This window comes from Siphateles boraxobius, unplaced genomic scaffold (genome assembly GCF_051911475.1).
Source record: "Siphateles boraxobius isolate OS27281-9 unplaced genomic scaffold, OSU_SipBor_1 41, whole genome shotgun sequence".
In the NCBI taxonomy this organism is placed as follows: domain Eukaryota; kingdom Metazoa; phylum Chordata; class Actinopteri; order Cypriniformes; family Leuciscidae; genus Siphateles; species Siphateles boraxobius.
The window spans coordinates 33,780,153-33,793,871 of NW_027509042.1; the positions used below are offsets into that span (position 1 = coordinate 33,780,153).

Consider the following 13,719-nt stretch of genomic DNA (forward strand, 5'->3'; position numbering starts at 1 on the left):
GTTAATTAATTTAATGACAGGTGAGCGGAATCATGAATCATGGGAACAAACTGGCACACAATAGGAATATAGGTCACACAGGCACGTCCTCATGGCGTAACAGTCCAACTGAGGGAGGGTGGGGATTCCGGAGGAGGTCGAGGAACAGGAGAGGGATGAAATCAGTCAGGGGCAGGCAAAACAGGGACCAGTGATGCAATCTCCTTCGACGGAACCGGCCATGGTGGAGACCCAGATGGAGCCAAGGAGACACTGCGGGTCTTGAGAGTCAAGGTGGAGCTGACAGCTCATGGGACTGAAGCAGAGGCGGGGATCCGGGAGACCGCTTCGGAGCCGTAGAGTCAAATGACAACAATGGAGCTGGAGGGAAGGTGGAGCCTGGTGTAGCCGAAGGGATGAATGACGGTGTAATTGGACCCCTGACCAAGGTGGAGATGGGGGAATGAGGTAGCCCGGTGAAAATGGTAGGATGACGGGCCAAGGTGGAGATGTGGGAGCATGCAGCCAAGGCGGAGCCGATGGGTTGGAGGAACAAGGTAGACTCTGGGGCTCAGTGGCTGGAAGCGGAGATGGGTAATCCTTATTCCTTGGTGGAGCTGGGGACTGGAATAACTGGCTGGCTTTGGTAGAGGAGGTGGGAGAGGGAGCCTGGAAGGGATTTCTGTAGATTTTAAGCTGGCAGGAACCAGTGGGGATGCAGGAAACTCTGAGTTGGGCGGGACGAATGGGGGAACCAGAGAACCAGCAGGGAATCCTCTGGGTGGCCGATGGTAAACGCAGACTCATTGCTCACCAGCACACACTCTACGAATGTGGTGAAGTCCTCATGATGACCAATTTCTGGGAGAGATCTTGACTGAAGATCCATATGAAAATCAAATCAGATCGCAAGGAAACATTTTTCACAGCTCTGTAATTGTATGGTACTGTAGCTATGATTTTTTTCATGCTTTACTATTTTCTTTTATTATTATTATCATTAGTAATAGTAGTATCAGCAGCTGCATTTCAGTATATAAGTTTTATATTAGTATGTAGGCTAATACTTTATAATGATAATAATAATTTAATAATACTAATAATTAGGGCTGGGAATGTATTAGAAAAAATGAACTAATTAATTGCACAACTTGCTGTGATTAATCGCAGTTAATCGCATTTTTCCCCAAAGCTGGTTATCAATACTTGTACGTTAAAAAATTATACATTTACACAATGAAACATATTTTAAACTGAACATTTTATTACAATGATCTTATGAACTAGTATGGGTAATTCCCATAAAGTGCAACATTATAAAACAAAGTGTATAAGTGTAAGTTGAATTTTATCAGAACTCCTGAATCATCTTATAAAGTAAGGCAATAAGCCAAAATCAATTTATTCATATCCAGCAACAATATAATTAAACAAAGTGTAAGTTTAAACTAACAAGATCATCAAAATGGTTAGAACTTAATCCGTGCAAAAACATTTTCTTTTATGCACCAAATATATAGCAGCCTTTGCAGTGCGAATAACACAAGGAGAATGTTACATATACCACACATTTTGCCTACTCTTTAGCATTGAGCCAGCAACTTAAGCCTTGTTTATACTCGACGCGTCCGCAAGAGCGCGAAGGTGTGCGCGGCAAAAATGATGTAATTTCGGTGTGGGCGGTCGTGCGCGTTGGGTGTGCAAGACCCCATTTCGCCTGGCGGTGTGCACGGTACTTTTTGTAACATCTTGCTCGGCGCCGCATCCGAAGATGATCGATTTTGAGCCGAATCTGGCCGAACTGGTACGTCTGTACCAACATGTTTATGATCCTTCTATACACAGAGACATTTGCATTGATGGGCGACCATAAAAGTCTCTCATTTTGTGAATAGGAATGCATTTGCATTAAGCACCCAGTTTGCACTTGGCTAAAGTAACTGCTCACATTTACAAAATAAGCCTACAATAGCAGAAGTAAGCCCTGCTGATGAAATTAAGGTTTAAACACTCTTCAATAAGGCTTCAGTTATTTAACTAGTTTACATGCAGTGAAAGTACAATAAACCTACTGCATTTATTACTCTTATATGAATCAGCAATTAATAAACGGAAAACTACTTCTTCACTGTTGATTCCTGGTGGTTTAGAGGACAATTACTCCGAGTCGCCCCCTGTCGTTTCACAGAATAGCAAAATGGCGAGCGCGTCAAGTGTAAACGCCTCGTCCGTTTGGAGAGGTGCGCGCGCAGTCAGCGGAAACTCGCGCTCGTGCGGACGCGTCGAGTATAAACAAGGGTTAAGACAGACCAGTTTGTTTACATTATCAGGAGACAAGGAAGCTCTCTTCTTTTGGACGATGTGGCCTGAGAGTGAGAACAACCTCTCACAAGGCACTGTGGTTGCAGGTGTGGACGGGTACTTGCGTGCTATGCGTGCCCGATGGCCTCCTGTAGCCTCGCTAGTTGCGGCAATAACACCTGGGTGTTTTGTGTTTAAATGGTATAGTAAAGACGAATTGCTTCGGTGGTATTTAAATTCTGCTTTGCAAATTGTACATACCAGCAATTTTCTGTCTAAAGCGCCATCAGGACATTTTTTAAATGTAAAATTTCCATCTAAAACTCCACCGTTATCGCTCTCCATCATGCAGTGTGATTTGGCTCAGTTAGCACACTCATCTGTCGCAACAGGAAGTTATTAAAATGGACGTGATTGGCTTGCGTCAATTGCGTTAATTTATTTTAATGCGTTAAACATGTCAAATGAATCGCAGAGTTTAACGCGTTCACTTTCCCAATCCTACTAATAATTTATAATGATAACAACTTGTGCTCTAAGGCCAATTCACACTGCCAGAAGTGCAAAAAAGATAGTTGCTTGGTTTTATTGAGTCAGTGTGTGTGTGCACGTGCATGCGTGGTTGTGCATGCGTGCGTGTGTGTGTGGGTTGCTTGTGCCTGTTGTAAGTTTGCGTGTAAGAAATACAGGAAATGCGAGAGCATGCAGGGGACGGAATAGATAAAGTGATTGTTAGAAGGCCAAGTACCCATGGTGTGATCAGGGTTAGCTGAGAGCATATGTGGAGTCGAACAGCTGGACAGACAGTTTGAGATTTTGAGCAGAGGAGGTTCAGGCATGGTAAGAATCAAAATGTGGGAAAACTGCCTTTCACAAAGATGAGGTTATGGGTTTCCACACATACGTAGGCTAATGCATCCACCAAATATGCTGTCAGCTGTTGTGTGTCTGTCACCTAGACCCACGCCATTCAGCCCTGCTGGCATGAATAGATGCACTATGAGCACTGAGTACAATCAGTGGGGGACTGAGAAGAACTGCAGTGTAAAACATTTGCTTGGATTTCCCCTTAACTGCAGTACTTTTTTGTGCAGCTGCAAATTTAGGAATAAACATTATAAAAAAATAGTAAAAATGACTGAAGACCATACACAGTGATATAAGGACAGTACTGAAACTAATTTATTTTGGGTGTTATTGTTGTCAAACAAATTCTAAAGGATAATGAGATTTGTTCATACACTGAAAGTCAAAGAGGTCTAATGTTGTTAGACCACAACATTCTTCAAAATATCTTCTTTTAAAGAAATAAATGCATAAATGGAGATAGCATAGTTGTGGTATTATTCCAATTAAATATACTTATTCATATTATAATTTAAAAAGCTATGTGCACATGGTATTTAGATTCATCCACTTTGCATTTTATTGGTATTAATGGTCAAAGATTAATTCTTAATTTGATGGACAATCGATAATGAAAATTAAAAAGTAACCAAATTAGGTAAGTTACAAGCAAACAAGTACACTCCATACATGGATTGTATTCTCAAAAGAGGGGTATTATTAAAACTGAGCTGCACATGGGCTGCACATCTGTGTTCTTGGAGCGTTGTCCATTGGGACACAAAAGGATATTAAGTGTTACTCACATTTTGGAGGGCAACTAGAAGTGGCCAATGAGGTTCAACTATTAAAAAGAACACGCCTTCTGTCTCTCTCTCCCTCTATCACAATGAGCTAAGAGAAGGAAAGGATAGCTCATCTGGCATTGCAGTATTTGTTTGGCTTCTTTAGCAAGACACACCTGATAGCATATTCTGAATGACTCGTGCAGCAGAAGAACAAGTGTCTGTACAAAGATGAGGTTCAGCTTGGGCTTGAGTCTCATGTTGATTCTGGACGTGGGTCCTCTTAATGCCTTTTGGTGGACCAGTCAAGGTGTCACAAAGGGCCCCACAGTGGACAAAGACAGTTCTGTCAGTGGAACGACCAGTGAGGACAAGGACATTGGTGATGTAGGGTCAGATATCATAGATGTAGCCAGAGGGATCCAAGGATTTGTGCAGAACTGGGACCAGAACCCCACTGTGAAATGGAATAGTGCTGTCACCTGGATACCTGGTATCTCCTCGAAGGATGGCCATTCGAAAAGGGGTAATGATAAGTATTTATCAGAGAAAGTCAAACATGAAATACATGTTAAAGGTTCCTCAGGTGATGCCAGTGGATCTGGTTTAGGCTCAGGGCCCACTTTGGATTTGGCTCTGGAAGGCAAAAAAACATCCAACCTTAAAGGGACGTGGGTTACTGACAGCAGGATTAGCATAATTAGCACCACTGCTTTCCCTAAGGATTCCACAAACTGCTTACCAAGAGGCTCTGACTGGCCTTTCTGTATATCTCATGGTGAAGTAAAATTTTCTCTACCTAATTTTTTTAAGCACACCCATGCAGAGGAAGTGGTAGCTATATTGAATGAATGGGATTGGCTCCTGCGTTCAGGCTGCCACCATGGTTTGGAATGGTTTTTTTGCCTACTACTGGCACCAAGATGCCATCAGCCCTCTGAAAATTCTGGGATAGTCCAGCTACCCTGCAGGACATTCTGTGAGGTGCTGCTGGACAGCTGCTGGACAGTCCTACAGGAGAGGGGCCTACCTGTGGCCTGCAACACCCTCCCAGAGGGACCAGAGTCTAGTCAGACATGCATAACTGTTAGTAACCACAAAGGTAAAACTGTGACGCATCTTAAACTTGTGCTGCTTGCTTGTTGGTATGTGTTATTTATGGGTGTGATATCTACCGTGAGAGGCACAGGTCACTTCCTGTCTGCCAGCGGTTGATCTGCTCTGCTACTGCTTTGCCAGGGTTTAGACCAACATTTAGGGATACGCTAACCAGCAGAGAGTTTGCACCCATGCACATCTGCTGTGATGTGATGAGTGCACCTGTATGCATGGCTCAATGTGAATCTATTAAAATTATGTGCATGCTAATTACATTATCATTCTTTTTTACATTCTCAAAGTTCAATTCAGAGTTCTGTTTGACCTATAGCTCATATTTGTATGTAAAACCTGTGCGCAAACCTTTTCAAGCAGAAATTATGATTCATCAGTACATTTGCACTTACCTATAAAATTTAGAATAAAATAAACTACAAGATTGTGTGAAAAAAAGGAATCCTTTCAGTTCTACATTTGTTATTATTAAAAAACAGAATAAGTAGTGCGCTACAATACAAAATTAAGTGGGTCACATTTTATATTAGATATATTTTACTATGTACTTACATGAAAAAAAATCATCCAGGTGTACTTATTCTGTTCATGCTGTTTTGCAAAACACTTGAGGCTATTGAGGTGGGATACGGGTAAGGTTTCGGTAAGTTTGGTGGTATGGTTAGTTTAAAATATTACTAAAAGGAAAAAAACACTATTGTACAGAATAAGGGCATTGTATCAAATTATTAATTTAAGTGTTACTACATAGTAATTAAAGGCACTTAATACAAATTGGGTCCATTAAGTGTGTTGAAGCTAGATCTGTGATTGTACATAAAATCCAAGTTTATCATGTATAGTTAAGGCTTATATAAAAGTTGCTTATTGTATTTCGACTAGTTTCAAGAGTGGCACACTTGACTCCACTTGGAGATCTTGCTGCACATGTTTGTTTAAAGAAAGTTACTAACACAGTAGAAAATCATTGTGTGGAAAACTCTTATATGGAGATGGTTTGGTTTAGTATGCTAATTACTGTGTGTGAAAGTTTGTCTATGCACATGTGTATACACCTCAAATTTTGTGTCAGTTCTTTGTTTGCGCGCATAAGTAACTTATATGCAGATATCATTGAATGAGAACAATCTGGCAATATAATGTATATTCTGTTATGTCTGCAGGCGAGTTGTAATGGGGGGAGGGGGTATTTGGATAATTCTTAGTGCCTTGTTCAAACAGGATGCCAGTTCGGCTCTATCATGTGGAAATTATTATAACAAGACAAGCACTTAAAAATATTACAATAATAATTTATTACATATTTGTATTAATTTGTAATCCAAATTACTTGTCTTTCTCTGTTTTTTGTTCTCTCTTATCTAGCTCTTTGTGTCTCTTACCTGTTCCTTGCTCTTTTGTTTTCTTTCTAAACTCTAGACTGAGCTTCTAGTCATCTGTTAACCCATTTTTTACTGTTGGTAACCGCTGCATGACCTATTCTTAATTGCGTTTGTATGAGAAAAGAGAGATCACAGAGTGATACTAGACACATGAAATCTTCAACACATTGTCATGACAGTTCGTAGGTTAATGTTTTAGGAAATTGGTGGTGAAGATAAATGAATTCATACATTTACTTAAGATTTGCCTATGCCCCACCGAGGGATAGAAAGGGTGAAGCATCATGATGCTTGCTTTTTAAATTGTGTTTTCGTTCAAATCAAAATATAGGAATTCATATTAAATCATCAATTTATAATAGATGTTTTCTCACGAGACCAGGTTGGAAATCTGCAGGCCAGCTCAAAAATTGTATGTCAGAATTCTTGTCAAACACAACCCCAGTTTCACCACCCAATCCACTTGCATATTGTTGTTGTGGATGTACATGAACAATCCTTTATAAGACCTCAGCCATGTTTGGTAGAGAGAGGGCACTTGGACTAAAAAGCAGATTATTGTGTGTCTATGCTTTTAAAAAGGGAAGTAACTTTCTTTGTATGCTGGGTATAAAAAGATTCTGTCTGAAAATTTCTCGACACTGGGCACTCTATGATCAAACTCAAGTGCCTTTATTTTTAGCTATGAGGGACTTTTTTGAATGATGTGCAAGAAGTGTTAAGAGTTTGATAGAAAAAAAGGATTTCATTGTGAAGACAGTTGTTAAGATCTGTTGTGAGGGGAGAGCAATTCTCATCTGACACAAAGTCTTCCTTGATCATTTAATGACCTTGCATGTTTATGACCAGCACTGGCATTGCAGTATGATGGCAATTAAAAAGGTTATTGCTCTGATCTAGTACTGTGGTCTTGTTGAAAGCACCATGAAAATCCCAGAGTTCTCAGAGGCAAGCAACTGCCAAAAACATATTAAAGATTATCCTTCAGACAATGATGTAAGAGTTTTCTCTTCTTTTTCCCCCCACATCTAGCACTGCATCCAGACTTCATAATTTAACCATATTAATTTGTTGCAGTGCATTTTTTTAAGGCCACTTTGCATTCAGTGTGCTAGTTTTCCTTTATTTAACCTCATAAACAAATTCATCAGTATGATTTGTCCAACAGTGTTTAAAGGGTGCTGAATTATAATAATTGGTAGTGGCAGCTGTTTCATGCTGGTCATTTTCTTGAGTAACTCTTTGTCTTATCTCTTGGGAAGCAGGGGCTTAGATCGTTTTTTTGAAGGGAAAGTTTATCTTAATTTGGTCTCTTGAGAGTCCATGAGGTATCAGTTAACAGGATCCTCCGCATTTAACTCCCAATTACCTACCCAGCTGTCAGTGATCTTTGGATTTACGACCATTAGGCAACAATTTTAACTTACAAAGAAGTTTCCTGCCAGAACAAGTTTAAGAAAAACAAGGTTGACAACTCTTCTTTTTAGGATATTTGCATTTTTAAAAGTTTTCAGTGTTGTTAGTGTTGAATGTTTGATATTTGTTGTACTATATTACTAAACGTTTAATGTGTTTAATGTGTGTGTATTTAGTCATGATCTAGGCCTATCACAGCTGAAGGATACACGTGTGGGAGACAGTCTGGAACATTTGCCAATAACACTAGTGACCAAGGGATGATTTATTCATCAGCCTGTTCATATTAGTTGTAGTACTGCACATGTTTCTTGACAATAATTACTTTATGTATAGATTGTTTAAGTAGTCCAGAATGAAAATTGACTTGAAGGCTACTTTAAATTATTATCGAACACTGAAAGTGCGTAGGTACCTATTGAAATCGTTGGCATTCTTATTATTCTTCCTCTTCTTTTTCTACCATGGAAGTATTTGGTAGCCCATAGAACCGCTTGCGGGAAAGTTATGAAATTTGACTGGAGTCTCTAACTCAATCCCTCTAGCGCCACCAACTCTCCAAACTTTTGAACTGTAAGTGCTAGAAACAAAACCTTATTTCCTCTAATTCCTTAGCCCAAGACAATTTGACTGCACTCTACGACATTATTTTCTATCATGACAAACTGTCCGCCATTTAGAATTTTCTGAAAAACCTACTCCTCGAACTCCTCCTAGGCCGTTGCTCTGATTTTCACGAAAAATTTTACCAGATCATCTTCAGACCAAGCAGACAAAAAGGTATGGAATTCAAGTTGATTCGTCAAACCGTTCTTGAATACGACGCAAACTAATTTTACATAACACTTGAAAAAACAGACTGTATCTCCACAACGCTTTTTTCGCAATCAGACCAAACTTGGTACATGTCATCACAAGCATGACCTGAGGCAACATGATGCGTTTCGGCACAGCGCCACCTACTAGTCCGGAGATTAAAAAATGTCTATTTTTGCTTATAACTTCTGAACGGTTGGTCCAAAAATCATAAAAGTGGTCTTGTTAGATTCAGAGCGTCATATATCCGATATCCAATTTTTCCATATGGACCACGTCGGCCATTTAGAATTTTGTAATCAAATTCTGTATTTTATGAATGCATGAACATATCGTTACGAAACTCTGTATGGGTCATCAGTACGATGTCCTGAAGGAGCCTAAGAAGTTTCGAACCAGCGACACCTAGTGGTAAAATAAAAATTTCAAATGCTTATAACTCTGGGTGTGGTTGACTTAATTTCATCTCCTTAGATTCCTGAATCCTTGCCGAGTCCAATGATACCAAACATGCTAGGTTTTGACTTATGGTTTGTGTAGTGTTGTGAGTTAGCGCTTAAAAAAACATTTGCCAATATCTTCGAAACCGTTAGACCGATTGAGACGAAATCACCGTAGGAAGTATGGAAACATAGATCGTTGGCTAAACACTAATGCCTAAATGGCAAAATATTAATAGTAAGTGGTAAGAAAATACAAACAAATTAAGATGCGAGTTATTTTTGTGTGTGTTTATACATATAAATGTAATGTATATAACTCCAAATTAGATATTTTTTATTTTTTATTATTTAAGATATTCAAATTTGACACACATACTGTATGTATGGGCTCACTCTGAGGACACATAAACAAATTGGTGGGATTGTGCCTCTTGATGGCGCTATAATGGAACAAAACAAGGAAATTGCCATTAACCCCTTAACTATCACCTGCCCGTATACGGGCAACCGAAATTTACTTCAAAATATTACTATTAAATCCTAATTTAATCATGACAAACTATATATCGTTGGAAAGGTCTAAGACTCCTTAATAGATATTTTAGCGCTGTTTTTTTCTTACAAATTTTGAACAGTAATATATGAATTTATGACAAGAGTGCACCTCAAAAAATCAACGTCATTACAGGAGTTTCTGACCTTTGTCACAAAAAGTCAACGTAATCTAGTATTTGTCAATAAAAAAAGATAAAATTATATTTTAAAAAGTAAAGTAAAAAGTCCTCTAAAAAGTATAATATATATATATATATATATATGTGTGTGTATATATATTATTTATTATTATTATTATATCACATATTTTAGTAGTTATCATAAATTACGTATCATTTGAAAGCTTACGAGCTCAGAATTCATCCTGTAAAAACCGTTTTGAAATTGGACGTTGCGTTATCATAGAAACGGTATTTTTTTATTAGGCCCCTCCCCCTTTGGGCATCATCTTTCATAATTTATTATCAAAATTTTCTAATCTTGACAAAACACATATTGTCAGAAAGTCTCAATGTTCCATATTTAGTGACAGAAATGATATTTGGATAGAAATGTATTAATTTGTTATGGCAGAATGCATACAATTAAATTCAATGGAATGCAATGGCACCCGGTGGCTATTTTTGGTATAACGCCTAAACAAAATCTCATGGGAACTTCAAATTTTTGTGATATCAACTTTAAATTTGGAACACAACTTGGTTAGATATATAGCTTTCATTTTATAGTAATTTTATAGTAAAAAATATTGTCAAATATTTATTTTATATTAAAAAAAATATTAATAAAGTATATTTGATTTACTGTAAATTTTAACTTCCATAACTTTTTCATACTTAAATCAAGTGCTTTCACTTCAGTAATAATCTGCTGATTGTTTTCTTTAAAACAAGACCAAACTTAGGTCTATATTCCAAAGCATTCTTGAATTAGAACCATTTAGGTTTGTATAGTGCATTTTAATGTCAATTATCAAAAGGGGGGTTGGGTGACAGTTACAATATAATATTATGATATTAGTTTAAAATATTGTCAACTGACCCCCCAGTGTGAGTTTTTCAAGGCGACCGTTATTTAGAAGCTGTCACTTTAATGTTTCCATGGTGACCGTCATTGCTTGTCATGTGACACAGCGCAACCACAACACAGAGCTGAATGAATGATTCTGCTTTTATGTAATTTTTCCTTTTTTATTCAAAATATTCACAAATGTATTAGCTATGGCATGAAACACTGATATTCAAATTGTCAAATATGTACAAGGGGATGTGTTTTGTTGTTTAAATGTTAGTTGAGCTGTATGCACAATGGACGGTGCCATGTTAGTTTGTGCCACAGTTCAGAGAATTGGATCTGTTGGAACCATCCATCCATCCATCCATCTTCATCCGCTTATCTGGGGTCAGGTCGCAGGGGCAGCAGCTCCAGCAGGGAACCCCAAACTTCTCTTTCCCAAGCCAAATTAACCAGCTCTGACTGGGGGATCCCAAGGCTTTCCCAGGGCAGTGTGGAGATATAATCTCTCCGCCTAGTCCTGGGTCTTCCCCGAGGTCTCCTCCCAGCTGGACGTGTCTGGAACACCTCCCTAGGGAGGCGTCCAGGAGGCATCCTTATCAGATGCCCAAACCACCTCAACTGGCTCCTTTCGACGCAAAGGACCAGCGGCTCTACTCTGAGCTCCTCACGGATGGCTGAGCTTCTCACCCTATCTCTAAGGGAGACACCAGCCACCCGCCTGAGGAAACCCATTTCGGCCTTTTGTACCTGCAATATCGTTCTTTCGGTCATGACCCAGCCTTCATGACCATAGGTGAGGGTAGGAACGAAAATTGACCAGTAGATCGAGAGCTTTGCCTTACGGCTCAGCTCTCTTTTCGTCACAATGGTGCGGTAAAGCGAGTGCAATACCACCCCCGCTGTAATTGAACTCCTTCATTTGGGGTAATGACTCATTCCCTACCTGGAGTTGGCACTCCACCGGTTTCCTGCTGAGAGCCATGGCCTCAGATTTAGAGGTGCTAATCCTCATCCTAACCGCTTCACACTCTGCCGGGAACCGATCCATTTATCCAGCTCGGATGGTTCCCCGCTTCCCCCACCTGGCGGACAGTTCTCCAGAAGCACTTTGGTGCCGACCGAAAGCCCTTCTCCATGACTTCTCCGAAACTTCTCCCACACCCGTTGCTTTGCATCTGCCACAGCAGAGGCTGCAGCCCTTTGGGCCTGTCGGTACCTTGCAACCGCCTCCAGAGTCCTTTGAGACAATAAATCCTGGAAGGACTCCTTCTTCAGTCGGATGGCTTCCCTGACCACCAGTGTCCACCACGGTGTTCGAGGGTTACCACCCCTTGAGGCACCTAAGACCTTGAGACCACAGCCTCCCGCTGCGGCTTCAGCTATAGAAGCTTTGAACATTGCCCACTCAGGTTCAATGTCCCCAACCTCCACAGGGATGCCGGAAAAACTCAGCCAAAGGTGTGAGTTGAAGATCTCGCAGACACGGCCTCCTCCAGACATTCCCAGTTCACCTGCACTACCCGTTTGGGCTTACCGGGTCTGTCTAGATTTTCCCCCCACCCCCTGACTCAACTCACCACCAGATGGTGATCAGTTGACAGCTACGCCCCTCTCTTCACCCGAGTGTCCGAAACATGCGGCCTCAAATCAGATGAAACGATTACAAAATCGATCATCGATCTTTGACCTAGGGTACTCTGGTACCACGCACACTTATGAGCATCCTTATATTCAAACATAGTGTTCGTTATAGACAATCCATGACTAGCACAGAAGTCTAACAACAAACACCCACTCGGGTTAAGATCAGAGTTCTCCCAATCACGCCTCTCCAGGTATCTCCATGATTGCCCACATGCCCACAAGAAGTCTCCCAGTAGTACTAGGGAGTTGCCCCATACAGAACTCCATTCAGGGTCTCCAAGAAGGCCGAATACTTTGAACTGCTGTTTGGTGCATATGCACAAACAACAGTCAGAGTTTCCTCCCTTACAACCCGAAGGCATAGGGAGGCGACCCTCTCGTTCACCGGAGTAAACTCCAACGTAGCGGCGCTCAGCCGGGGGCTTGTGAGTATCCCCACACCCGCCCGGTGCCTCACACCCTGGGCAACCCCAGAGAAGAATAGGGTCCATCCCCTATCCAGGAGTACGTTTCCAGAACCGAGACTGTGCATGGAGTTCAGCCCCACCAGATCTAACTGGTAGCGCTCCATCTCCCGCACAAGTTCCGGCTAGGGTTCCACGTCCCCAGAGCCAGCCTCTGCTGCCCGGGTCTGGTCCGTCGAGGCCCCTAACCTTCACTGCCACCCATGTGGCAGCGCACCTGACCCCTGTGGATCTTCCTATGGATGGTGGGTCCAAAAGGTGGAGAGGGGGGTGCCACGTTGTTGTTTCAGGCTGTGCCAAGCCGGGCTCCGTGGAAAACCCGACCACCAGTGTCTCGCCGACGAGCCCTCCCTCTGGGCCTGGCTCCAGACGGGGGCCCCGGGCTTCCTCCGGGCAGGGTCTCTCCTCCTCTTCCTCGTTTTTTCATCATGGGTCTTTATGAACCATTTTTAGTCTGGCCCCTCACCTGGAACCACTTCTCCTTGGGAGACCCTACCAGGAGCACTAGGCTCCAGACAACACAGCCTCCAGACTCACAGGGGCACGCAAACCTCTCCACCACGGTAAGGTGATGGTTCCCGGAGTGGAACTCCACTTCAATTCCTCCACTTCTCCCAAGAAAATATAAGAAAGTAAGCCGTTGTAAGTGGACGAATGAAAATGGTTGCATGACCAATTTGGTTTTGAGGATCTTTCAAATACTTAACATGGTATTGTCACGATACCACACACAGGAAACAGGGGTAGATCCAATAGCACTTTATTCGGGTAATCCAAAATCATAAAACCAGTCCAGGCAGGGGTCAAAATCCATATAAGCAATCCATAAACAAGAATCAAAACAATAACAGGCAAGAACACAGACCTCCAAAGTGGTGTGACGAATAACAACGACTCCGTGACATGGACTGACACAGACAGGGTATTTATACACAGAACTTAACAATGTAATGAGAAA

General features: G+C 41.2%; 1 protein-coding gene across 1 annotated transcript in view; it reads left to right on the forward strand.

The window, feature by feature from the left end:
• The first annotated feature begins 4,071 nt into the window (after positions 1-4,071).
• Positions 4,072-13,719, forward strand: part of col18a1b (collagen type XVIII alpha 1 chain b) — a 160,412-nt gene continuing 150,764 nt past the window's right edge. The window contains exon 1 of the mRNA XM_077199910.1: positions 4,072-5,013. Within this exon, the coding sequence (XP_077056025.1) occupies positions 4,143-5,013 (871 nt within the window). The 5' untranslated portion in view covers positions 4,072-4,142. The remainder of the gene's footprint in view (positions 5,014-13,719) is intronic.